The sequence below is a fragment of the Wyeomyia smithii genome, chromosome 1 (assembly GCF_029784165.1).
Source record: "Wyeomyia smithii strain HCP4-BCI-WySm-NY-G18 chromosome 1, ASM2978416v1, whole genome shotgun sequence".
In the NCBI taxonomy this organism is placed as follows: domain Eukaryota; kingdom Metazoa; phylum Arthropoda; class Insecta; order Diptera; family Culicidae; genus Wyeomyia; species Wyeomyia smithii.
Window position 1 is genome coordinate 167,841,147 of NC_073694.1, and position 26,503 is coordinate 167,867,649.

At 36.9% G+C, this 26,503-nt stretch overlaps 3 protein-coding genes across 12 annotated transcripts in view; 1 reads left to right on the forward strand and 2 right to left on the reverse strand.

Annotated features, from left to right (window-relative positions):
- The window catches only part of LOC129720432 (juvenile hormone esterase), a 101,466-nt gene that overhangs the window by 2,741 nt on the left and 72,222 nt on the right, over positions 1 to 26,503 (forward strand). The window lies entirely within an intron of this gene.
- On the reverse strand, positions 5,793 to 19,386 carry LOC129720975 (alpha-tocopherol transfer protein-like). Of its 4 annotated transcripts, none has more exons than XM_055673261.1 (3): positions 19,233 to 19,386; positions 7,029 to 7,205; positions 5,793 to 6,965 (listed from the first exon to the last, which is right to left on the reverse strand). In XM_055673261.1, exons 2-3 carry the CDS (start codon positions 7,201 to 7,203, stop codon positions 6,136 to 6,138), a joined length of 1,005 nt encoding a protein of 334 aa, XP_055529236.1. In that variant the 5' UTR covers positions 7,204 to 7,205; positions 19,233 to 19,386; the 3' UTR covers positions 5,793 to 6,135. The 4 variants fall into 4 exon arrangements, with proteins under 4 accessions (XP_055529236.1, XP_055529059.1, XP_055529156.1 ...); XM_055673084.1 differs by having other exon boundaries at positions 19,106 to 19,386; XM_055673181.1 differs by lacking the exon at positions 19,233 to 19,386 and adding an exon at positions 7,760 to 8,581.
- LOC129720733 (formylglycine-generating enzyme) lies at positions 22,167 to 23,931 on the reverse strand. Of its 6 annotated transcripts, none has more exons than XM_055672610.1 (3): positions 23,879 to 23,931; positions 23,679 to 23,809; positions 22,167 to 23,418 (listed from the first exon to the last, which is right to left on the reverse strand). In XM_055672610.1, the coding sequence occupies exon 3, from the start codon at positions 23,411 to 23,413 to the stop codon at positions 22,379 to 22,381; it is 1,035 nt and encodes a 344-aa protein (XP_055528585.1). In that variant the 5' UTR covers positions 23,414 to 23,418; positions 23,679 to 23,809; positions 23,879 to 23,931; the 3' UTR covers positions 22,167 to 22,378. The 6 variants fall into 6 exon arrangements, with proteins under 6 accessions (XP_055528585.1, XP_055528760.1, XP_055528675.1 ...); XM_055672785.1 differs by having other exon boundaries at positions 23,679 to 23,790; positions 23,879 to 23,903; XM_055672700.1 differs by having other exon boundaries at positions 23,861 to 23,903.

The following is a 26,503-nucleotide window of genomic DNA, read 5'->3' on the forward strand; positions in this document are numbered from 1 at the left end:
AAAAAGACATCCACGAAACCACCTGGAGATCACCTGACCAACGTACAACAAACCAAATTGACCATGTTCTCATCGACGGCTCTTATATCTCAGACATACAAACGTACGCATCAATTGTGGTGGGGGTATTGGTATGACCACTTCGATCGAGTCTAGTGCGACGAAGTAAAAAGTTGACGATGTAGCTGATACGACCGGTAGTTCTCTACGGAATCGATACATCAACGCTTCTGGCCTCAGCGCTCTTGGAGTTTTCGAACAGAAGGTGCTGCGGACTATCTGTTGTGGAGTACAGACAGACGACGGATAATGGCGACAGTGCATGAACGCGCTGCTTGGAGAGAACTCCGCACGCGCTGCTTGGAGAGAACCCCGTTGCACAGCTGGCGAAAGTCAATAGGTTGCGGTGGGCCGGTCGCGTCGTAAGGATGCCGGACGATGATCCTGTGAAATCACTTCTCTTCAGCAACCCTGTGGACTAGGGGGCGCAGCGTGCGCTATGGCTCGACCAGATCGAAAGAGACTTGCGAGTAATGAGACGTCTGAGTAACTGGCGAAACACAGCCCAAAACCGAGCAGCATGGCAACAACTCCTTGATACAGCACGAGCCACTACGGCACTCGTCTTATTAGTAAGGTAAGTACTAATAAGAGCACGGTCGACAGAATCATATACCTTGAAATTGAAAACATGCTATTTGGCCTATATAAGAGCCTGTTTCGGCCGCTCATAATAGTTCTAGAAAGCGACAACAGCAGTCATCCTTCCTTAGCAGCAGCACTAGCCCTGTGGTTGGTCACCACGTCTCAGGAGCAGCGCGGTTCTTCTCAGCGTGTGTCGCCAGACTGCCATTATTCCCCCCGTGTTGGGGCAGCATGAAGATTGCCATCAGGAAATCCAATTTTGAAAATCAAAATGCCTTTTTCAAGGCAAATAAACAAGTCATTGAAAGTTAATAATTTTTGACAACGCAAGCAAGCATTCTGTGTTGGATCCTAGCAATTTAAATCTGTCGCACCCGTCTAATTCACTGAATGTGAAATAGCTTCCACAGTGCATGTTGTCCGTGTATCTTAATTCCCCCACTGTTAGAGCAGCTCAAAGGTTGCGATCAGCAACCGATTTTGAACCGCAAAATGCCTTTTTTAAGGCAAATAAACAAGTAATTGAAGGTTAATAATTTTTTGGCATCAACACAAGCAGACATTCTGTGCGGGATGCAATCAAATTCTGTTGTAGTTGTCTAATTTTTACTTTATTTAATAAACCCCTCACTGTAGGGGCAGCGCAAAGGCTGCGATCAGCATAACCGACTTTGAATAACGAACTGCCCTGTTAGAACGCATTCACAAAGACAGTTAGGCCTCTGCCATGGTGAACGCGAACGCGAGCGATGGGGCGAGAAACTTGCCGCAGGTTAATGAACAGCTCTCTTTACGGCTGTTCGGCATTCTGGATTTTGGCAATCAAAACTTATGCTGGCTATCTGATTTTCAGTGTGAAAACAGCCTTCAACTTTGTTGTCAGAGCGCCTGACTACGATTTGGTAATATTGTTTGAGTTAAATGTTTACAAAATTTTACAATATTCCTCTTTCTCCCATTCAATAAAACAGGTAATACGATGCCTTCGTCATACGCAAGTTCACCATAACTCCCGCTATCGACGTAACACAGAGATGCAATCAGCGTCATATCCGATTTTAAATTCAACAACAAACTGTCCTTTTTAGGACAACCAAACAAATAAATTGAAGATTCAATATTTTCTCGTTCTGAGCTTTAACCAAAAGTTAATTATCTTAATTTGAATACACATGTACATAAACTTTGACTGTTGAAACTTGTTTGCGCCGCAAGAGTTTGTTCTTTTCCTGTTCAGTGAGGTCGTATTTATATGTGCAAACTTAAATTGAGTAGTACTTCAACTTTATTTGCACAGAATTTTCAATACTGCGAACATTTGCTAAAAAAAAATGACTGACACGCAAGCAGCCGGGTTATCTTTCTTGTAAAAGTATTCTACTTCAACCTTGCGGTCGTGGCTTTGCACACAACCCTCTTGTGATTTTTTTAACTTTATTTTCGTTTGATGAGCCTGTTTGATTTTGTAAGATTATAAGATAATTGTCATAAAAATTAGTCTAACTTGTCTGAAAAAAAAGAAGGTTTTGGTTATTGATTTATAATGAATTTTGTCTTGAAAATTCTAAAACTAGTTTCTATTACAAAACAAATGCCTTTGATGAATTCATAAAATGTTGACTGTATGTTCTGCAGCCTTTCATATATGTACTATTTTTTATGTAGTTTTAACATTCCGATTCTACAGCCTAAGTTAAAAACGCAATGAGGGTTGCACCAATATTGAAAAAAGGACTTGTATTATAATTGTGTAAGTTCAGTTTAGATTTTGAAGTAGAATACTTCTCTCAGGAAGTTCGGCTACATAGGGATGTGAAATGAAAATCTAAAACCGAAAAAAGTGAAAAATATGTCCAATTTCAAATGCTAATAAATCGGTTAGTATTCGATGGATTTCCTTCGTTCTTGCAGCAATAGATTGGAAAATCTTCTAAGATTCTTCCCAAAATAAGATAATTGTAATTTTATTATTCACACTATTGTACTATTGAAAATAGTCAAGCCTTGTCAAAACGAAAAATTCGACCTCTGATTGGTCGTTATATGCTTGCTTCCCAAGCACGGTCGACAGGATCATATACCTTGCAATTGAAAACATGCTATTTGGCCTATATAAGAGCCTGCTTCAGCCGGAGCCGCTCATAATAGTTCTAGACAGCGACAACAGCAGTTGTCCTTCCTTAGCAGCAGCACTAGCCCTGTGGTTGGTCACCACGTCTCAGGAGCAGCGCGGTTTTTCTCAGCGTGTGTCGCCAGACAGCCATTATTCCCCCCGTGTTGGGGCAGCATGAAGATTGCCATCAGGAAATCCAATTTTGGAAATCAAAATGCCTTTTTGAAGCAAATAAACAAGTCATTGAAAGTTAATAATTTTTGTCAACGCAAGCAAGCATTCTGTGTTGCATCCTAGCAATTCAAATTTGTCGCACCCGTCTAATTTACTGAATGTGAAATCGCTTCCACAGTGCATGTTGTCCGTGTATCTTAATTCCACCAATGTTAGGGCAGCTCAAAGGTTGTAATTAGCGACCGATTTTGAACCGCAACATGCTTTTTTCAAGGCAAATAAAAAAATAATTGAAAGTTAATAATTTTCTGGCATCAACACAAGCAGACATTCTGTGCGGGATGCAATCAAATTCTGTTGTAGTTGTCTAATTTTTACTTTCACTTTTTTCAGTAAACCCCCCACTGTAGGGGCAGCGCAAAGGCTGCGATCAGCATAACCCACATTGAATAATAAACTGCCCTGTTAGTACGCATTCACAAAAGCAGTTAGTTCGACTATGTAGAGCTAATATGTAGTCGATTCAATCAATCAGCATAAACAGAATTTCGTCGTCTCCCAGCTGCCAAGTTGCAACATGATGCAACACGCAACAGCGAGCAAACGAAATCGCTTGATGTTACAAACCGCAATAAGATACGGGTTAAAACCGTTGCGTGTGTGAGAGCACCATCGGTGTTTATTCGCTGGATACACTATCTACTGTCTACTGAACGCAATAATCTGCTTACATGCGACACGGGGACGGGAACATTTTCTTCAACCAAGCTGCACAACACGACACAAAACATGTTATTTTGTTGCTTCAATGAGAGTGCTATCGGTCCGGCTCGAAAAATGTTCACAAGAAATCATTTTTGTGCATCCGTGCTACGAAACTGAGGAAAAACTTTAGAAACTGAAAAAAGAGGTGGAGCTTATCAAATGATCGCTCTGAGCCGGAATGAAGTCACACATATTTTTCAAGTTATATCATTCCACCACGTACGTAAAATAATTCATTCCTATTTTCATCCCTATATGAGAGCCTGTTTTAGTCGAAGCCGCTCATAATAGTTCTGAACAGCGACGACAGCAGTCCTCCCTTAGCAGCAGCGGGAGCGAGCGGTGGGTACCATCGATAGCGGATAGCGGCCACAATTGTGGCATGGCTGCGAATAGCGTTGCAGTTGCTCAGCAGTTGGGCCAGCGTATAGCGGCCACAACTGTGGCATGGCTATGCATAGCGTAGCTGTTGCAGCGGGTATATCAGCATCGATAGTAGCAGGGTCAGCTGATGCAACGACACTCCCTTCACTAAAATGCTGTTTCAGCGTGGTAGCGGGAAGCATCAGCAGCAGGCTTGCATGAAGTGAATACATCAGCCAGCAACTTTCTCTAAGGCCTCTGCTATTAGCGAACCTATACATTAGAGAAATGACAAGACACTCACCGTTAAGGCAACTGTCAACATCAAAACGGGCGAGCTGTATAAATTTGCATTGCCGTTATCCGTTTTGATGTTGACAGTTGCCTTAACGGTGAGTGTTTTGTCATTTCTCTAATGTATAGGTTCGCTATCTGCCATAGTAGACGCGAAAGGCGGCGCGAACCGATACGCTCGGCCGTAGGTTAATGTACAGCTCTACTGATGGCTGAACAACAACCTACAGCCGAGCGAATCGGTTCGCATCGCTTTTCGCGTCTATTATGGCAGAGGCCTAATGGGAAATTTGTATCATTTTGTTCAGAAGAATATTATTGTCGGTAATATTACAGAGATGCGATTGCGTAAATCCGATTTTGAATTGAACAATTGTTCTTTTGAGAACAAATAAAACACTTATTTGAAGAGTTAATAGCTTTTGGTACCAATAGCAGTATAGTGACAGCCTCAGCGGTAGATGCAGATGCAGCCGGTACTTCCCTGAGGCCGCTGTAAAGGTAAATGGGAGCAGCACGGCGAAACAGTTCGGGTTATGCTTAGACGCGCGTCATTTTTCGTTGTTAATATTCCCCACATGAAACGACGCGCTTTCGTATGATAGCGGTGGTATTAGCGGTAGATGCATTTGCCAACAAAGCCGTGTCTAGTTTCCAATGTGAAAACACCTTTCTCACTGTGTTGACCGTGCGCCTTAGTCCTCACTATCAAGGTAACACAGAGATGTAAGATAAACACTACATCCTATGATAAATTGAACAATTGTCCTTATAAGGACAACAAATGAATTAATGAAGATTTAATTTTGAATTAGAATACTTCTCTCAGGAAGTTCGGCTACATAGGGATGTGAAATGAAAATCTAAAACTGAAAAAAGTGAGAAAAATTTCAAATGCTAATAAATCGGTTAGTTTTCGATGGATTTCCTTCGTTTTTGCAGCAATCGATTAGAAAATCTTCTAAGATTCCTACCAAATGCATGAAATTGCAATTTTATCATTCGAACTTTTGTACTATTGAAAACTCTTAAGCCATGTCAAAACACAAAATTTGACCTCTGATTGGTCGTTATACCGCGCTTTCCCAAGCACGGTCGGCAGAGTTATGGACCTAGTAAATTGGGAATGCATCATGTGGCCTATATAAGAGCTTCATCAGATAATAAACAAACATTTCATCGGATATTAAATTGAACAACTGAAATTTGAAGAACACAAATGATTATTTGAAGAGTTAATATTTTCTCGATTTGTGCTAAAATCCAAAGTTAATTATCTACATCTACATGCATACTCTGATTATTATTACGTGTTTGCGTCGCTTAGTGTTTGGCTACGGTCATGCAGAACGCAAATAATGGCGCGATGCGATTCGGCAAGACGAAATCTGTTGAAATGTATAGCTCTAATTCGCCTTAAAAAGAGCTGTACATTTCACCACGGTAAGGCGAATCGCATCGCGCCGGCATTCGCGTTCTGCATAACCGTAGCCTTTGTTCCGTTCCCGTTTAATGATGTCGTATAAAATGTGCATATTACAATTCGGCAGCACTTCAACGTCTCATTTGCACAAAATTTAAGAATATTCAATGAACTTCATTCAAAATATCAGACAAAAAGAAATTACAATACTGCCAACTGACACGCAAGCAGCCGGGTTATCTTTTTTGTAAAAGTATTCTACTTCAACCTTGCGGTCGTGGCTTTGCATACAACCTTCTTGTGATTTTTTAACTAAAAGAGAGTGTAACCACGTCTAAATATAATTCAGCAAGTTTCCTCAATCGACCTCCAGCTTACGGAAGCTGCCTGCCAAACCATAGGTGCTGTTTTCCACAGTATCAGCTGAGCACCCGTTCAGACTCTGCTTTAAAGATCTAATGGAACCGTTTCGTGCCGCTTCCGAGTACATGTGCAGATGTACGGACATTTCGTCATCTCTCAATAGTGTTGATGGGTACGCGTCCACTTCTGCTCGCCAAAGGCGAATCATTTCCGCCAGTGGCATAACCCCACCGTACTCCTTTGGAAGCAGGCTTTTGTCCATCTGAATTTCCTTAATGTCAGTGTAAAGACAAATGCGGTTTCTGAGTTTTTCCGATATCAACGTTAGTCCCCAATCAACGGCAATTTTCAACGCAGGGTTGATATTGCAACCGTGCATTTCCCGGTGTCGCATTGGAACCAGCCGCTCTCCGTTCTTGGCCAACCTAACCGCTTCTTTGATCGTGAATAGTGTCAAATATTGCAACCCGATTCCCGTTCCAACTCCAGCATGAACCACACCACGTATCTGATTTTCTTCATCAGCCATTAGAGTTTCCACACAAATTCCAGCCACTCGTAGCATGTCGGCATTAGTGAACTCGTTCAAATCGAAGACGCCTGGACGATAGAAGATTACTCTTCGTCCGTTCCTGTCACGCCGGGGTAATGCAAACATGAATCCTGAATTGAGTAGTTTCGACAAACTTGGTTGATGGCAGTCCAGATTCTTGAAAAGCAGTTCATCTTTCGCGTGTCTTAGCAAAATGTACCGTTCGATGTTCTCCTGTGCGACCGGAATGCAGAATTTTTTGGCCCGTAAGAACTTGAGCAAAAATACGGAATCTGAAAGAAAGATGATCATTTGAGTTTCGAGTTAAAATGGTGTTATCACTGGATTGGTCAAACCCATTCGAATTTTTGCGATGCGAGGGTTTTTCTCAGCCCACTCGCGCAAAATTCGCAAGGCATGCTCTCGCCGATCGTCCGTTTCACCCAGCTCTTCTTCTGCTATCTTGCGCAGCTCATCCGATAAGGAAAACACGTAGTCATCCGGCGGACTGATGGCCTTGGTGTACTTCATTTCTGTGGACGCGAAAAGTAGCGTTAGTAATTTTATTATTTTGCATCATTCACTCACGACAGTGGAGTTCTTTTTTTGAAATGTTCTGGTATCACATTCAGGACCATGCTTTAGACTTGCATACCTCAAAATGCTTTTAATTTTTTTTCTATAATAGAGTTACACTGGACGGCAAAAGTCACTTAGTAATTGCTCGCCGGGTTCGTCGCTTTGATGTTACGCTTACAAGAAAACTCATTTAAGTTTCTAAACAAATGTTGGTGGCTAGGGCCACCTAAATTCACAGGAATGGCTAAAATACTATAATCTTTCATTTTGTACAGTTTGAGCTCTAGAGCATAACCTGTGTTTACTAGTGTTACAAACTCACGACCTGCCGCCCAAAACCGTAACCACAGTTCGTCTTCGAAATGATCTTGACCGATTTTCGGAATCGAATCACATTGCTGTTAAACCTGTTTTAATATCCACTCGGCTAGTAGTAATCGGTTTACTCACAAAGCGTATTTTGGGCGAAATTGTTACAGTTGTTTCAACGGTTGAGAGCGGTACCTACTATTTCAAACATTTCCAGTGCGCAGGTTTTGTTTATTCATTGCACCCATGGCTAGTTTTGAAAGAATGAAACGTGACCTTCACTCTTGAAAAAGACAGTTGCGTGCCTTCTCGTGTAAAAAATAAAATATCAACACAGGCACAGATGTCAACATAAAATAATGGCAGCGACCGGAATGTCGCGGTGAAGTTCATCGTCTGACTGTGGCTAACTGTGTTGTTGTTTTAAGCCTCTCCTAAGTTGTTTCTCCTTGCGGGTGATTAATCAGCAGAAATGTAATGCTTGTGGGTTATCGGTATCCTCCACCTGCAAGGGCCCGCGAATTGCAACATGCGTCGTGGACGGTGCCAGAGCCATCGTTATGTAATATGCCAATGACGGCGCGAAAGATGCAATTGGATGCATGGAAGTATGCAATTCTAGCCATCGGAGAGAGACAGGGAACGTAAGACAACAAAAGAAGGTGTTTTTCAAGTGCAATACGGTCTTGGCCACGGTAGCACACCGTTGCGCTAGCGGGAGCTTATTTTGCAATACAATCTTCATGGAGATAAATTTTATTTTACGTCCGAACAAATTCGACCGGTTGTCCCTTCGACATTTGCACCGGTTCTGGTGCTTACGGTCTGGCTAGAATTGCATCAGACTATTACTACGGGACTTAACGTGACAGCTGATGTTGAGTCATAAGTGCTTTCAGTCCATTCTGTTCAATCAGAGGATTTGTGTTGTAACACATTTTACTTTGAGTTAGCCGAACGTGGTGTTAATTACTCGATTCCTGATGTGAAATTGTGTTTGAGGTTTTTGTTTGAGGTCAACTTGAATATAACTTAGACATATGCTTTTGGGCAATTTTCGCCAGGCCAATAACTACTAATCGTTTTTCAAATTTGACTTCAATGTACCGTGGAATGGGGTGAAATTGATCACCTGAAAATTCGTGATAAAAAATACTAATAAAAAGATATTGCTCTTACAACACTAGGCAATGTTAACGTGCCCTTAAATGCAACTTTTGCATGATTCACATATCTGTCAAAGTTAACCCTTGCACGCCCGGTGCAATTTTTTATATTTTCGAAAAATTCTTCTAACACAGTCAAACAAGTTTCCAAATATCAAAAAAAAAGTATTGAATTTACTCAAAGTAATTTTAGTTGAGGGTTAATTACGTTAAATTTGGAGAAGTGAGTAAAGTTTGTTAAAAGCTCAAAAAATGTAATTTTCAACAATGATCATTCCATACCATTAAAGAAATACTGATGAATTCGCAGGAAACCACAAAGATTTTAATTTCAGATCCAGTTTTTGAGCTTTTGCAACAAATCGAATTGAAATCGGTCTAACGACGATCAAATAAGAGCAAATTTGGCAACAAGCAGCTCGTGAACCAAAATAAACAAATTTTAACCTGAAATATCGTTATTTTCGTTTCTAAACTAGCTGTAAATGATATTTTTCAGCACAGAAATCATCATTTATCTTTAGCGTATCGAAAAAAGCACATTGCCAAAAGAATGTATAGATTTCAATGGTGATCAATTTCACCCCAATTTACCTCATAGTGCCTTATAGAATTATCGAATTTATCTCATGAAGTAGACGATAGAAATTTCACCAATAGCCATAGAGGTTTACTGGAGCACATACCAGTACTTGTTTTAAAATTATACTATTTCGGGAAAAATGTACATGAAGCTAGTTAATTGGAAATTTTTATAAAAATTGATCAATTTCACCCCGTTCCATGGTACTTAACTCATTGAACCTTGTAGAAATGGTAGAGCTATCTCGGTTGCTAATCAATCAACAGCGTTTTCAGTCACCGTTTTTAAAAGAGTACAGTTTAGCAATCAAGTGAAATCTCAGAAATTACTGTTTACAATACATAATTGTAAATAAAAACAAATATTATATTGATTATAAAAAATATTTGGCCAACACTATAGATTTTTATCAAATGAAAGCGTTTTTATTTACGTTCGAAATCACTTTTTTTTTTTGGGGGGGATTTGCTAGTAGCTTAAGTATTTATGATAAATATTAGTAAATAATGAGTATGTGTGTCCAATCACAAATGGCGACTTCTCAACACTGTTAGAAATTTGTAATTTTCATTATTAGGATTTGTTTGCTTTCGCAATTAGGACTTATCGTTCGTAGGGATTTAAACCTACTTGTCAGAAAAGGGGAAGTAAACTTACAACTAACTTAATTGCTAACTTATGGGCTATAAAGAGAGCTTATCGTAGCAATTGAGGATTGCAACGATTTTTGTCGAAAATTGTTAATAATTTTATTTGACATAGCTTCTAATGGTTCAACACCAGTAAGTCTATGTAATTCGAGTGTACCAAACCAAGAAGGACGCTTCAAAATCATTTTCAGAATTTTATTCTGAATCCTTTGAAGCGTTTTCTTCCTTGTTGAACAGCAACTTGACCAGATCGGTACAGCATAAAGCATTGCTGGTCTAAAAATTTGTTTGTAAATCAAAAGTTTGTTCTTTAAACAAAGTTTAGAATTCCTGTTAATGAGAGGATATAAACATCTCGTATATTTGATGCACTTGGCTTGTATACTCTCAATGTGCTCTTTGAAAATAAGTTTTTTATCATAAATTAGTCCCAAGTACTTAACCTTGTCGGACCAACTTAAAATAACCCCATTCATCTTGACAACGTGATTATTGTTTGGCTTGAGGAAAGAAGCCTTAGGCTTATGCGGAAAAATTATCATTTGAGTTTTAGAAGCATTGGGAGAGATTTTCCACTTTTGCAAGTAGGAAGAAAAAATATCTAAACTTTTCTGCAATCGACTGCATATGACACGAAGACTTTTTCCTTTTACGGAAATGCTTGTATCATCGCAGAACAATGACTTTGTGCATCCTGGAGGCAAATCAGGAAGATCTGAAGTGAATATGTTGTACAGGACTGGACCCAAGACTGAACCTTGAGGTACACCTGCTCTGACAGGAAATCTATCAGATTTGGAATTCTAATAGACAACCTGCAGAGTTCGGTCAGTAAGATAATTTTTTAAAATTTTGATTAGGAAAATTGGAAAATTAAAAGTTTGCAATTTCGCAATCAAACCTTTATGCCAAACACTGTCGAATGCTTTTTCTATATCTAAAAGAGCAGCTCCAGTGGAATAACCTTCAGATTTGTTAGCTCGTATCATATTAGTAACTCGGAGCAATTGATGAGTTGTGGAATGCCCATGGCGAAATCCAAACTGTTCATTTGCAAAAATTGAATTTTCGTTGATGTGTGACATCATTCTGTTAAGAATAATTCTCTCAAACAGTTTACTTATTGAAGAAAGCAAACTGATTGGTCGATAACTTGAAACTTCTGCTGGGTTCTTATCCGGTTTTAAAATTGGAGTAATTTTTGCATTTTTCCATAATTTGGGAAAATATGCAATTTCGAAGCAGCAATTGAAAATTTTTACTAAAAATCCCATTGTGCTCTCAGGGAGATGTTTGATTAGTATATTAAAGATTCCATCGTCACCAGGTGCTTCCATATTTTTGAAATTTTTAATAATTGATTTAATCTCATTCAAGTTAGTTTCAATTATTTCTGCAGGTAAAAAATTCTGGGAAGAAATTAAATCAAATTGACGTGTGACTTCATTTCCAATTGGACTCACAAAATTCAAATTTGAGTTATGAACACTCTCAAACTGCTGAGCAAGTCTTTGAGCCTTTTGTTCACTGGATACAAGAAAACGTTCACCATCTTTTAAAACTGGAATAGGCTTTGAAGGTTTCTTAAGAATCTTCGATAGCTTCCAAAAAGGTTTTGAATATGGTTTCAATTTTTCAACTTTAGTCTCAAAATTTGGATTTCTCAGAAGAGTAAATCTATGTTTAATCTCTTTCTGTAAATCTTTATAAATAGTTTTAAAAACAGGGTGACGAGAACGTTGATATTGACGTCTGCGGACATTTTTCAAACGAATTAGAAGTTGAAGATTTTCGTCAATTATTGGTGAATCAAATTTCACTTGAGCCTTTGGAACAGAATAATTCCTGGCATCAACAATTGCACATTTTAATGCTTCCAAAACGGAATCAATATTCACTTCGTTTTGCAAATCAAGCTCATTATTGAAATTTCTCTCAATATAATTTTTGTATCTTTCCCAATTAGCTTTGTTATAATTTAAAACAGAGCTCATAGGGTTTAAAACTGATTCATGTGATAAAGAAAAAGTTATTGGAAGATGGTCAGAATCAAAGTCAGCATGTGTGATCAAATCACTACATACCTGACTTTGATCTGTTAGCACCAAATCAATTGTTGAAGGGTTTCTTACAGAAGAAAAGCATGTAGAACTATTCGGAGACAAAATAGAATAGTATCCTGAAGAACAATCATTGAATAAAATTTTGCCATTGGAATTACTTTGAGAATTATTCCATGAACGATGTTTAGCGTTAAAATCGCCGATTATGAAAAATTTCGAACGATTTCTGGTGAGTTTTTGTAAATCACCTTTAAAATAATTTTTGAGCTCGCGTGTGCATTGAAATGGTAAATATGCTGCGGCAATGAATAAAATCCCAAGTTCAGTTTGAACTTCAATTCCCAAAGTTTCAATAACTTTCGTCTCAAGATGGGGAAGAGCACGATGTTTGATTCGGCGATGAATAACAATTGCAACTTTACCGCCGGAACCCTGAATCCTATCATATCTATGACCCACGTAATTGGGATCATATTTTAATTTTATGTTAGGTTTCAAAAATGTTTCAGTAATAATTGCAATATGCACATTATTTACTGTTAAAAAATTAAAAAGCTCATTCTCATTGGCCTTCAATGAGCGAGCATTCCAATTTAATATTTTAATTGTTTTATTTAAAATCATTGCTAAATTTTAAATTAGAAACAATTTTAATAGTAAAATTTGTGCCTATTTGAATGGCTTCAAACATTGATTTTGCCTGCAACATGGCGTTCATAAGATCGAACATTGCCTGTTGCAAAAAAGAAAGTTTACCTGCCGTAATAGGCCCCAGGCAGTTGACATTAGAAAAAATATTTTCGGCAGCAATATTAGCTGGAGTAATAGGTGTACAATTATTTTCTAGCGTGTTTTGCTTACCCACATTAACGGTCATTTTCGAACTACCAACACTAGGCGGTATAATGTTCGAACTACCTGTAACCTGTGCATAAGTTAAACGGGTATGCAAAGGAGTAGGTAAACTATGCGTCACTGGTACGCTTGGAGAATTTTGTTTTGAAGTTGGTTTTAATTGAGAAATTGAATTTTGTTTACCTTGCCTTGCCTTAACAATTGCTAAACGGACTGGGCATTGATAAAAATTTGACATATGGTTGCCGTTACAATTCGCACAGCGAAAATTTTTACTCTCTTTCACAGGACATGTGTCCTTTTTGTGAGAAGAGTCTCCACAATTAAGACATTTTTGGTCCATGTTACAGAATTTGGAACCATGGCCATAACGTTGGCAAGTACGGCATTGGGTGATATGCTTTTCACCTCCGCCATACTTCCTATAAATTTCCCACTTTACACGCACATTATACAAAGCATGTGCCTTTTCAAAAAATTTTAAGTTGTTAACCTCATTGCGGTTAAAATGAATTAAATAATTAACGTTCGAAATCACTGATTTCAAATTCTGAACTGCACACTAAAGTGCTGACAGAGAAAATGATAAATAACAAGTTGCTATACTTATGTTTGAATTTTACTTTACACTGTTTCATTTTGATTATTTCATCTCAGTACACTGCTTAAAATAGGTTCCCTTGACGATTTTTTTTCACATTTCAACAAACTGTATCATCGAAGTGAAAAATAAAAGTGCAGCAAAAAATATTAAATTAGTCAAACAAACACTTCCTTATAGCCTCCTATTAAATAAATAACATTCAAATTATAAGCACAGAGCGGGGGCCTAGTGTGGTTGGTAACGTTTCCGCCAACCACGCTCGACGCCTGGGTTCGAATCCCACCGCCGACATAGGTGTCGATGGTTGTGAGGTGGCGTGATCCACTCACAACCAACCCAACTGGTCTAGATTCAATCCTAGCCGACACCGGGAGATTTTCTGAGGCGAAAAATCTCTGGGATCACGCCTTTCATCGCATGAGGAAGTAAAGCCGTTGGCGCCGGTCCGTTAATAAACGGGTCGTGAGTTAGGGTCCTGGGTGTGGAGTCGCCTCCTTGGGCGTCGGTGATTGGCCACAACAGTGGCGGAACTAGACCGACGGAAAATAAGCGAGAATAAAAAAAAAAAAAAAAAAAAATATATATATATATATATATATATATATATATATATATATATATATATATATATATATATATATATATATATATATATATATATATATATATATATATATATATATATATATATATATATATATATATATATATATATATATATATATATATATATAAGCACATCTTTTATATCTAAGATCAGAGATATTCATGATGCATTAGATGAAACTATATTTTCGGTATAAATTTATTAAACTCTTTGTACATTTTTAGTTTCAGGGCTTTTTTAGCAAAACCACGCCAAATGAACTGAGAATAAATGTATCGACCATTTTTTTATTAGAATGACTCTGCACTAGGCTGTCCCAAAAAAAAATCGATGTTGAAAAAGTCAAGGTGCTCAGCCTCAAATTGAAAGATAATGTTATTTATAGCTTTCGACTTTCTAAAAGGTCGTTTTCAGGTTGCCCAAACGTGATTTATGAAAAAATGACTTTTTCAAGCTACAAAACCACTCTTTTGCACTTTTTTCAAATATGTTCGATTCCTAAATTTTTCCATATATTTTTTTATTTTTGTGGGGTTGTTTTTGAATATTTTGCATGGTTTGGTTCAGCATTGCATTCAATTATTTGACTCACAGAGCCCATTGAACATCACAAAAAAGTGAATTTTCCTTATAATTTTCAGATAAAACCCTTCAAAACACATATAAAATTTATTTTTTTGATCAAGAACTGAAATTTTTACTGCAAAGCGGAATTCAAGACGAAAATTTACATGAAAAAAGATCCTTGATATCTTATCGGGGGACTGAGATATCGGCGTTTTTACATGTGATGGAAAACTATGCATTTTGTCAAAAATGCCACTAAAGTTCAATATCTCCATTGCACAGTGTTTTATTTTGCCGTTTGTGCGTATAATTTCCTAAATAGTGATTCAAATGTTGATTATAGCCATGAAGTATGTTCGGAGAAGTTTCAGGATATTAAAAAATGCATCTTTTAATGTAGAAAGAAGGGTGATCAATCCACCAACAAGTGAGATAAAAAAATTACTTTTTAATCAAAATAAGATAAACGCAAGGTGTCTTCGACAAAGTTTTAGGTTATCTGAAAACAAGAAACTTTATCGAAGACATCATGTTTCTATCTCTTACATATTACGAGCAACATTGAGTTTTCTATTAGAAGGTACGAAAAATCATAATTTTTGTTTTAACTTTTTTCGAAGATTTTTCCAAATTTTGAAACCTTCTGCTAAGTTATCAGCCATCCAAAAATGCATTTGTTTTCTGTACATTGTTATTTTTTATCTCCCAAAATGAAACAGTTATTTAACATATTTGTTAAAATGCTTAGTTTTCCATCACATAGAAAAATGCCAATATCTCTGCTCCTCGATAAGATATCAAGTATCTTTTTCCATGTAAATTTTCGTGGTAAATCCCGCTTTGCAGTTAAAACCTCCGTTCTTGTATGAAATTTTTTTTCATATGTGTTCTAAGGGCATCTTCAGCGGTGGTCTATTTTTGAAACAAATTTATACTAGATTTACACCAGCGAAACCTAAATAGAACCAGCTAATATAGACCAATTTTTCGTTCTCCGCACCGGTGTTGTATATCTTGTTGTTTTAAACCGCTGACATCTGTCACACTGTCAATACCCCATGCTATCAGTTAATGAGACTTATTATAATAAAAAACACTCAATATTTAACAAACGGAAATTCGATAATTTTTACGCACATTAAACAATTACTTTGGCAAGACACTTTATATCCACAAAACTCTATGGATTTGACGGTTTGACCCGAGCGTCAATGACATTTCTCAGGATGGATTGGTATGATCTAAAATTTCTGCTACAAGTAGGGTTTCGGAGGATAGCGAAAAATATTTGATCGCGTAGATGTTCATCTTCCGTTTTCGTCTCATCAATCTTTTAAAATCTTGCAGTTCTTCAAACTTGGTTTGGGTTTTGAGGATGTTGGGTGGCATTGCGCAGCTCGATTCGAGTGATTTTCGCTATTTTCGAGTAGGTCACATACTGCCAGTTATGCTTCAAGCTTTTCTAACCGGCTCATCTAACCCGCAAAGTCGAAAAATACGAAAAACGAAACATAACATAATAACATAACGCCCCCCAGCGATCATTTAGTTTTGTTCGAGTTGCTCGAAACGAAATGCGCAATGTCACCCCAGCATTTTGAACGTTTTGAGTTCAGTGTCTTCTAGCAACATTTTTCTGCCTCTTTAGTTCTCCTCTAGTCCCAATACAATTAAGGCGACGGTTATGGTCTTTCAAAACTCCCCCTTTTGCTGGTCGGTTTCCTTGATGCCAAAAACGACAAACCTGGTCATATTCTGCTTCAGAAAAGCCACAAAAATGAATTGTGAGTTGTCATAAAAAATCTTTGTTTTCTTTATTCCCCAACACTCGCAAAACGCTTATATGGAAATAGCCAAAAATGAGGCATTCAATTGAAATATGACATTTTACCCACCTATTGGCAGCGTACAAAGGGTTTTAGAACGATCTATTTCTTGTTCCAAAAAGTGACAAAAATAGACCAAAACGTATACCAGTTTCAAATTTTTTCAATTTAGATCTGGTAAAAAACAAAATTTACACCACCGGTGCAGCAATGAATTTAAGTTTGTTCCAAAAAATAGAACAAAACAACGATTTGGACCACCGCTGAAGATGCCCTAAGGGTTTTATCTAAAAATTTTGGGAAAAAACTTATTTTTTTTGCGATCTTTAATGGGCTCTGTGAGTTTAATAACTGAATGCAATGCTGAACCAAACCATGCAATGTATTCAAAAATGACCTCACAAAAATAAAAAAATATGCGAAAAAATATAGGAATCGAAAAGAATTGTAAAAAGTGCAGAAAATTGATTTTTCAGCCTAAAAAAGTCATTTTTTCATAAATCACGTTTGGGCAACCTGTTAGCAATTTTTTATAAAGTCGAAATGTTCTACAAAAATGCTATAAATAACATTATGTTTCATTTTAGGGCTGAGCACCTTGACTTTTTCAACATCGATTTTTTTGGGACACCCTACTCTGCACACATCTGACTCAGAAAACTGAGGGAATGAATAAAAGCAGTGCCAAAATACGTACGCCTGTTTCTCCCTCTATAATCCCATTTGTGTGCAAATATCATATTCCAATTTCCTAAACTTATCATGCGATTGCACACACACAAACATATACTCGCGTTTTTCATAAATTCTACATACACTAAGGTCGTTTTTTTACGCGGTTTTGTTTTTTACGCGGTTTTTTTTACGCGGATTCCGGAAATTACGCGGTTTTTTTTACGCGGATTCCGGTATTTACGCGGTATTTTTTTTTGCCCGGATTTCGGTTCTCCTTCACTCGGAAAGCAAAATTAACGATGGTTTTTTTACGCGAATTCCGGAATTTACGCGGAGTTTTTTAACGCGGATTCCGGAATTTACGCGGTTTTTTTTTACGCTGATTCCGGAGTTTACGCGGTTTTTTTATGCGGATTCCGGAATTTACGCGGTTTCTTTTTACGCGGCACGTTTCCCCCGCGTAAAAAGCGACTTTAGTGTAATTAAATTTATGCATGCCTTTGTGGAGAAATGCAAAACTCATACTTCTGAGTCACGTTCAGAGTGTATCACATTGTCACGTCTTGTTTGAATTTTTAACCTGTAAGTTACGAGGTTCGTTACTAAAAAATAAATAATCTAACAACCACAATTGAAGATCTAGTTCCGTGCTGGTAATCCAATCATTTCAGAGAAAGCTGTAAATAAAAAGGGATGTGTTCTGTGCGTACGAAATCTGATGACTTCCCGTTGTTGTGCGACCTATTCACGCAAATCGACTCGTACGCGAGTCTGACGCGATTTACCGCAAATCTTCGATACATAAATCTTCTCCGTCAACCTTTTGCTCTAAACCTTGAACACTGTATGTACTTAATTGTCACCCCTGGTGCAGTCCCCTACACCTTTACCCTTCGGCATCCTAGGCAGACCGAATGGACGTTTGTAGATAAATATTGACAGGAAATCACCAAGTGTGGCCCTGGGTTGGGTGTTTAGGTTCATCACTAGCGTCATATTACGGCGCTAATCACCACTATAACAGATGTTTAATTTAATATTGCATTTACTTGTGGTGTGGTTGCTCGTGCCACCAACAGCAAAATTAATTTTATGATTGTTCAGGCGTATTCCTGTCGAGTCAGCTTTTAGTTGATAAATTATGTAGTTTCTATCAGAAACGTAAATTTAGTACAATTGTTTGATGTTTTGGTAACATCAGTTTAAAATCATCAGAATTTAATTTAGAAACGTTAAAACGACATATAAGATGATTGGTTCCTTGTTGGGAGTATTTTAATGGCTGATAGACGGCCATGTTTGATGAAAAAAATTCTAGTATATTCCCCAATGTTAATCTTCTCGGAATTATTCAACTTTAAGGTTTTGTGGATATTCATCCATAAAGTGGCTCTAAATTTAGGTGTATACCATTTAGATCAATTCTACTGGTTTCATTTGAAAACTGAGGAAATTTTCTATTAGACACAGCTTTTAAACGTCTAAATGTAGAAAAAAATTGGAATTTTGCTTCCAAAATGTCATTTTTTACATTTTTTTTAGACCATTCAAAGCTGTATCCTGTAGAAATTTTTTTTAGCTTTCAAATAAAACAAGTAGAATTGCTCTAAATGGTATACACCTAATGGTAGAGCTACGTTATGGAAGAATATCCGAGAAATTTTAAATTTGAATAACTCCAAGTATGTACATTAACGTTAGGGCATATGCGTGGAAGAGTTTTTTCATTAAATGTGGTCCTCCATTAGCCGCTGAAATACTCAACAAGGAATCAATCACCCTGTAAATAGTAAGATAAAAACCTGTCAAATGTTAGCTATAAAGTTAACTTGTTTACTCATTGAACATGAACATAAGGCAATGCAAAAAATAAAAATAAAAAAACGTTGTAACTAACCTCCTGCTATTTCTTAGCAACGTTCCAAAATGTGCACTCGAAAACTACAAACCTTCGCGAACAGAATAGCTTCAGCCTCGATCACTTTCTTCGTTCGCACTAGTTTATTTGGCTTCCTTCACCGCCTAGCGATCAAACGTTCAAGGATATCCAAAATATTCGTATATAGAACAACTTACGCAATGATCAACACCCCGATCACTGTTCGAGGCTTGGTTTATTCGAAAACTAGACGATCTACCGGTGTGAACTTCAAGCGCAAGACTGATTTGCGACCGCAAGCGTTGGCGCTTGACAACCTCTGGTCACTAAAAGCAGGCGTATAGTCGGACTAACTAGTTTTTTTCCTTATTGTTATGTTTCCACTAATAGCACTTCGGTGGAATATACTGAGAACTGAACATGTGCTTGCGTGCCTAGATGCCAACGGGTGAAATGCTATCCAACTTGTCATCGTTGAAGCTCAACTGTTCAACTTACATAGTACACTGAAATAGCTTTTCCACGGATTTTTCAATTTACCATCTTTTCGTGCATTTCGGAATTAATCGGATTTATTACAGAAGTCGAGTCGATTCGACTTACCCATGTATTTCAAATGTGACGAGTTGCTCGTCGAAGCTTTTGTAATACGGCCCAATACAATTTTTTATGCGCCACGTACTGCCCGCGTAATAAACAACTCCAGTGTATTAGTTTTAGTAGTGTATTCCTTGCATTGCTGCAACCATATACACCGATCTTACAGTTAATTTTAAAATAACACCTGATCTTCTGATTTAAAATCATTCACCCGAATAATCTGCAAAACCGATTTGATAATCTGACCTTGAGAGCATGAGAAATCAAGTTTAAGTGCGAGTTATTGTTGAGAGAGACTGTTCTTTGGTGCTGAGGAACGGGTTTCCATCCGAAGCTAGATTTTCATCTTAATTTATTTTACTTGGTTAACAAAACAATTCTCATTAAATATTTTTCTACATGTTTTAGAGATGAAGAATGGTGTAAAAAAAATTCAATCTAACCAGTGACTTGCTTCTTACATCACCTGTGGAACATGCCATTTCGAATCTAGAATAAACTCTAATATTGATTCATTTTTATAAAACTGATTCGATTGTTAATGTTTTTAGCTGAGTGACAATGTTCAAGATGTTGAAACATGTGTACAAGGTTTCATGCATAGAAATTCCTTTTGAATACATCTTGCGATAAAAGAAAATTTGTCTTCTGTGTAAAATTTATATTTTGAGTGTTTCATAGAAATATTTTTTATTTAATATTTTTTGCGAGCCAGGCAAATCGGTCTTTGCGACTTGGTGTTCATTTGAACTTTGAAAACAATTACTACGGCTCAGATAATACACTTGAACTCTTATTTATGTTGAGGGGTAATATCCACCAACAAAAAAATTTTTTGCCGTTTTTTTATTGGCCTAAATCATGCTAAAACTAACATAGAATCTACATAAAATCTACATCGCCCAAGCACATATTTAAGCTCAAAATTTGTTTAAATCAATTTTTACCGAACAACTTTTATGCTTCAAAATAACATTTCTCGTTTAATTTGGCGATGCTCGGCTTTGTAAACTAGTAGAAGTTACCTATGATCGATATCGTGTTTCAAATTTAAAGTATAGTGGTCGCTGCATCAAGTTTCGACCGTTACAGCGTCTCTACAGCTCACAATTTCCCTTTGTTTAGTCGATCAGCCGTTCTCGTTGTGTACGTTCTCTGTTTAAGTTTTTCTTTACTTTTCAACTGTGAGTCATATTCAAAAGTACTCAAATATGAGTGACAAGGTGTGCAGTGACCACAAAGGCAGTAAAAGAAGAAGTACCAGAACAACCCGGAGTAAAATTAGTAACCGACATCCGCTATGCATTCAAAGGCGATTCGGAGTACGTTGGTGCTTCGGCGAAAAAATTAAAAACTTTTGATTTAAACCGTGATCGCGATATGGATAGGGATTTCGGCTACTGTTTCATGTATTTATCGCTGTATTTACTGCCCTTTCTGAATTAGGAGTGTGTAAAAAATGTAATAGTGATGTGCGGTTTTCACAGTCGAGCAAGCGTGGACTAGGCTTCAAGATTCTTGTGTCTTGTTCGAACTGCGGTGATGCCGATATTTTTAACTGTCCTCTAATACATAATCATGCTCTTGGGTTAACCGTTGGACCGAACATGTACGAGTTTTGCGTGGGATCGGACGCCAACCGCGTCAAAATCGCTGAGCATTGCATGTCCGATATCGCGAAAGAGTCTAGGCGCAGCCTTACATCAGACAAAAAAAAAGAAGAAGAGGCAAACAAGGCCCAGAAAGGACAACTTTAGGACGCAGGGATAGCTGACTGATGGTAAAAAAATATTGGGGGCTTTGAAACTTTAAACGCGTTTTTCTCAAAACCATGTTTTCAAAATCGGCGAGCAGTAGAACTGAAAAAGTTTACATCCGATTGACTCGAAAGTTTTACTGTAGCTTCTTCATTAGATTATCTAGTGAGGTACACACGATTTTAGCGATTAATTAACAACAACAAAAGTTATAAACAATTTAAGTCGATTTTTTTTTGTCGAAAAAGAATTTTTGTCCTTGAAAAAGCCTTGTTTTTGAGCATTTGGTGGATATTACCCCTTAATGAAAGAGAGTGACAAAAAAGATTTTAAATAGTTTTCGATTAGCTTGCGCAGTTGTACTAGATTCACCCAAAATTCGTCTGCTTTCTCGTAGAACATTTTTAAATGCTCGTTCGAAGGTTCGACGTACTACAAATATCTCAAATATCATTGCTGTAATATTAACAGTTTGGAAGTAAAAATACTGATTCATTGCGATGATTGAAATATGTTAGGATCAAAGGCAAAATGACGACGTAAAGATTTTGTTATCATCACCGAGTTTTAGCCTAAGATGCGTGTTCTCTTGGTACGCCAGGTATATGAATTTTCAATTTCTAAAGCATAGACAATTGTATACACCTAACGTTGACTGCGAGTTTATTTTAATTCGTCGAAAATGGAGTTCAATTTTTGTAAGAATTAAAAAACTCATTTCAATTATCTGAATATTACCGAAAGCAATCGACTGATTTATTTGTTTATTAATATTAACGAACTTTTAACAATAGTTGGTCTTTCGCTTCGATTTTTTTATAAAAAAAAATGGAGAAACAAAATTTAAGTACCGTAATGTTATTTTTTTATATTCTGCCAGAACAACAGACTTTATTAGGTTTATTGAAAACAATCTATATAAAATCAATGTTTAACAATATTCTCTACCTAAACTGGTTATAAATAGGAAATACTCCGATAAGCAGTCACTCTGCATCCGCAGCGCAGCGGAAGCCCAAATTTCCCGCCGAGCTGTCCTCCGTGTTTTGCGATCTTGCCGCGCAGCGGTATCGGTAACAGTACGATTCATGGCACAGATATGAGCCTCCTTTTTTCACCCGATTGGGAGGTTTCGTGTTATCCCGTTCATCCCACAGATCTGCTGTCCACTCCCAAACGTTGCCTACGATGTTGTACAAATTGAACACGTTCTGGGGGTACTGATCGATAGGGCACGTGCCGTCGTAACCATCATCAGCCAAATTACGCTCAGGGAATTCGCCCTGCCAAATGTTCATGTAATATTCACCTTTGGGTAGCAGTTTGTTACCCCAAGGAAACAGTTTACGCTTCCGTCCTCCGCGACAGGAGACTTCCCATTCGGTTTCTGTTGGAAGGCGCTTTCCTTGCCATTTGCAGAAGGCTACTGCATCGTTCCAGGACACGTGAACCACCGGGTGATTGAGACGATTCCCGATGCCTTTCTGCATATCTCCTTCGGGGAAACGCCAGTTTGCACCCTTAACCTTGTACCACCACGGAGCAGCAGCAACACGATAGTCATGATATTCACGTCTGGTATCAGCATCTAAAAAACCCTGAAAGACAAAACTATCCCCGAATCGCTCGGCTTCGGTTACGTAGTTTGTTTCATCGACGAACTCTTTGAACAGTCCATTGGATACTTCGTACTGATCCATATAGAAATCTGTTATCGTTTCCTCCCGTTCGGGACCCTCTCGGTCGGAGGGAAAAAACGGTTCGTTTGTTCCAACGTAATATTTTCCACCGGGAATCAAGCTCATTGTTTGCCGCGTAGTAGATAAACTGTCATCATGACCGGGGAAACGTTGGCGTTTTTCATGACCGAGGAAAATAACCCGATCAGTTGGTGCAGTTTCGTCATGGCTGGTCCGCTTGAGTTTGTTGCAACCGCAATCCGCAGAAGTTAGAATTGGCAGAGTACCGAGAAGGACCAGTACAATATAGTGAAGAAATGAGCTTACTGATGTGGCAATCATGACACCTGTATAATTGAAAATCGTGCTGTTATTGGGTGCTGTGAGATCGACATTCATTTGAACAGTAATGTGGCGTAGATCACCCCATCAGATGACCCTACTCAGCGGACACTGATACATCTTAAAATTGTTTAGTAGAATGTACCTAAAGATTAACTAAGAACTTTTGCTATGTATTTGGATATGAAGCGATTCTCTAACCCTGCAATGGACTCGCTGAATAAAATGTACTTACTGACCCATTTGGTTAGATGCAATTATATACCTTTAATTACATTAGCAAGTTTTCCGGTTTCCTCACGATGCCTCTGAGTATTATTCTAGAAAAATATCGTGTCTACACTGCCATACCTGGTCAATTTGGAAACGTTATACACCTTTAAAAACGAGAGAAATCTGTAAATACAATGTATTAACTATTTAAAGTATGATATGAAATGAACAAACTTGATGTTCAATAACTACATAGTTCAAAACCGAAGAAAACAACTGGTTGACGGTTCACAAACACAATCAGGTACGTAGCAAATAACGAAAAGGTGCGGCAATAACGACATGTTATACATTTCGTCGATGAACTGTTAAATATAATTTTATTAGAATCTGAATAAATGAAATAAATATGAACAAAGCGATAGGTTTTTTGGTTTAATTGTTTTCTAATCTATTCTAAGCTGTTTGAGATAATCATGTTTATTTGCATTATTTTCGTGAAAAAGCTAAAAATGAAATTTAGTTCAAACGATCAAATGAAATAAACTTTAGACGAAATTAGAACATTACATATTAAGTCAGCAGAGAGTTCGAATCACTCATCTCACTGTTTGCTTTGTTATCCTATTCTGTTTTATTCCAACCCTGTTCTTTTTTTTTTCTTTGATGTGACCTGTCCTGTCAGGTCGGCTTAGTCAGCCTATTGGCCCTGACACAAGTAAAAGAGATTTTCAAGGCTGTTCGTATCTACGCGAATTTTCATATGCAATTGTCAATTTATGTGTGAAAACAAAAGCAAAAATATTTCCTTCCTTCACTTTCACAAGTAAAAACCAAACCAATATCAACAGAGTCGTCAGGGCCAATAGAATGTATGTATACCCTACCTACACACTAAATTTTTATTGCTGAAAACCAGCAAAATTTTGCTGATATTCTACATGCTGGAAAATAAGCTATGATATCAGCAAACTTTCTCGCTGAAACGATCAGCAAATCGAAACGTCAAATTTTTGACACCATTTTGCTTATTAAATTAGTTGTTTGAATAAATTGCTGCCTGTTCAGTATTTGAGCATTTGACATGAATTTGCTGATGTATCTCAGCAAAAGTTAGACAATAAACAGAATGTTCTTTTGTTTTTTGTTATTTTATTAAAACAAATGTTTTACATTGCGAATATTTATTTTAAAGTTATTTGACTTCAAATCTAAATTATCGATATGAACTTTCAAATGTCTTTGTAGCCCATCGACATAACCATAACCTATATTGCCCATATTCCCAAATTCATAGAAAAGACTGAAAATTAACTTATCACACATATTCTTCATATCACAATTTTTCTATTTAAGCGCATGCAATGGTTTTTTTTTTTTTTAATTTCCCTGGGCTTGGTGGCTAGCCTATAGGGCGCGTACTCCCGAGTGGCGGATGGGAGTGGGAGATGAAAAGAGTTAGTCATATTTATTACAGTGATCACCCGATTATATAATAAAATAGGGAAAGTGATAAAATCGGGAAATTTTTAAAATTTAATTTTTTTATTTGAAGATGTTAAATCAATAGCTAAATACGTAAAATCAGCGATTTTAATTTCTTTTGGAAAATTTATCTGTACAAACATATGAAAAAAGCTGCAGTTGTTTTTTCATAAATCGATATATCTGAATAATGACAAAAGATAGAGAAAAATTTTCAAGGGATGAATTTCACTTTTTGTTTTTGAACTTTTTTTTTCAGTACAGGATCTCAAATTGAATTTTTTATATATTTTTTATAAAAGCTCAGACAGTTTGAGCTTTTATAAAAAAATATATAAAAAATTCAATTTGAGATCCTGTACTGAAAAAAAAATTTCAAAAACAAAAAGTGACAATAAAAAATCGATCATCACTATTTTTGTAAAACATTTTTTAGATAGATAATTCAGTTGCCAAAAACTTTTCTGAACAAACCTAAAAAAAAATAAAAAACTTAAAAAAATCGATGTAAAGTTGCAAATAAATTACAATTAAGTTTTTTATCCGTTCAGGTTTTTGTTTGAATTGGTAAAATGAATAACTTGCTTTTTTGGAGCGCAGTACCATAAGCAAAATATTAGATGTTCTCACAACACTAAACTTTGCCGAAGACAGCATGCTGATATCTCTCACATATTGCAACCAGAAAAATCTTAAAATGTAAATAACGATTTTTAAGGCCTTCTCATAGAAAACTTTATGTTGCTTGCAATATGTAAGAGATAGAAACATGATGTCTTCTGTAAAGTTTCTTGTTTTGAGATCACCTAATACTTTGCCTAAGACACCAAGTATCTATCTTTATCTAATGAAAAAGTAAATATTCTATCTCACTTTTAGGAGGATTGATCACCCAGCTTTCTACATCAAAAGATGCGTTTTTAAATATTTTGAAACTTCTCCGAACATATTATACGGTTATAATAAACATTTGTATCACTATTCAATTATTCGCACGATAACAGCAAAATGTAACATTGTGCATCGGTTGAATTTTTAATGTAAACTGCATCCACAACTGCACAGAATTATGAAAAATATCTTAAATATTGAAGCGTAACAGAAAATCAGTTCCCCCTGACATTTTTTTAATGAAATGTTTTATGATGATAAAATCGGGTGAAAAATGTGATAAAATCGGGGGCAGATAAAATCGGGGGCAGATAAAATCGGGGGCAGATGATAAAATCGGGTACAGATATAATCGGGTGATTACTGTATTATCATTATTATTATTGTTATGTATATTTATATATGTATGTATGTATGTGTGTGTGTATGTGTATATATATGTATGTGTGTATGTATGTGTATATATATATATATATATATATATATATATATATATATATA

Coding starts and splice junctions, on each gene's coding strand:
- LOC129720975 (XM_055673261.1), bottom strand. CDS start 7,203: ATGAAGTACACCAAGGCCATCAGTCCGCCGGATGACTACGTGTTTTCC. Junction 6,966..7,028: donor CATCGCAAAAATTCGAATGG/GTTTGACCAATC, acceptor TCTTTCTTTCAG/ATTCCGTATTTTTGCTCAAG.
- LOC129720733 (XM_055672610.1), bottom strand. CDS start 23,413: ATGATTGCCACATCAGTAAGCTCATTTCTTCACTATATTGTACTGGTC.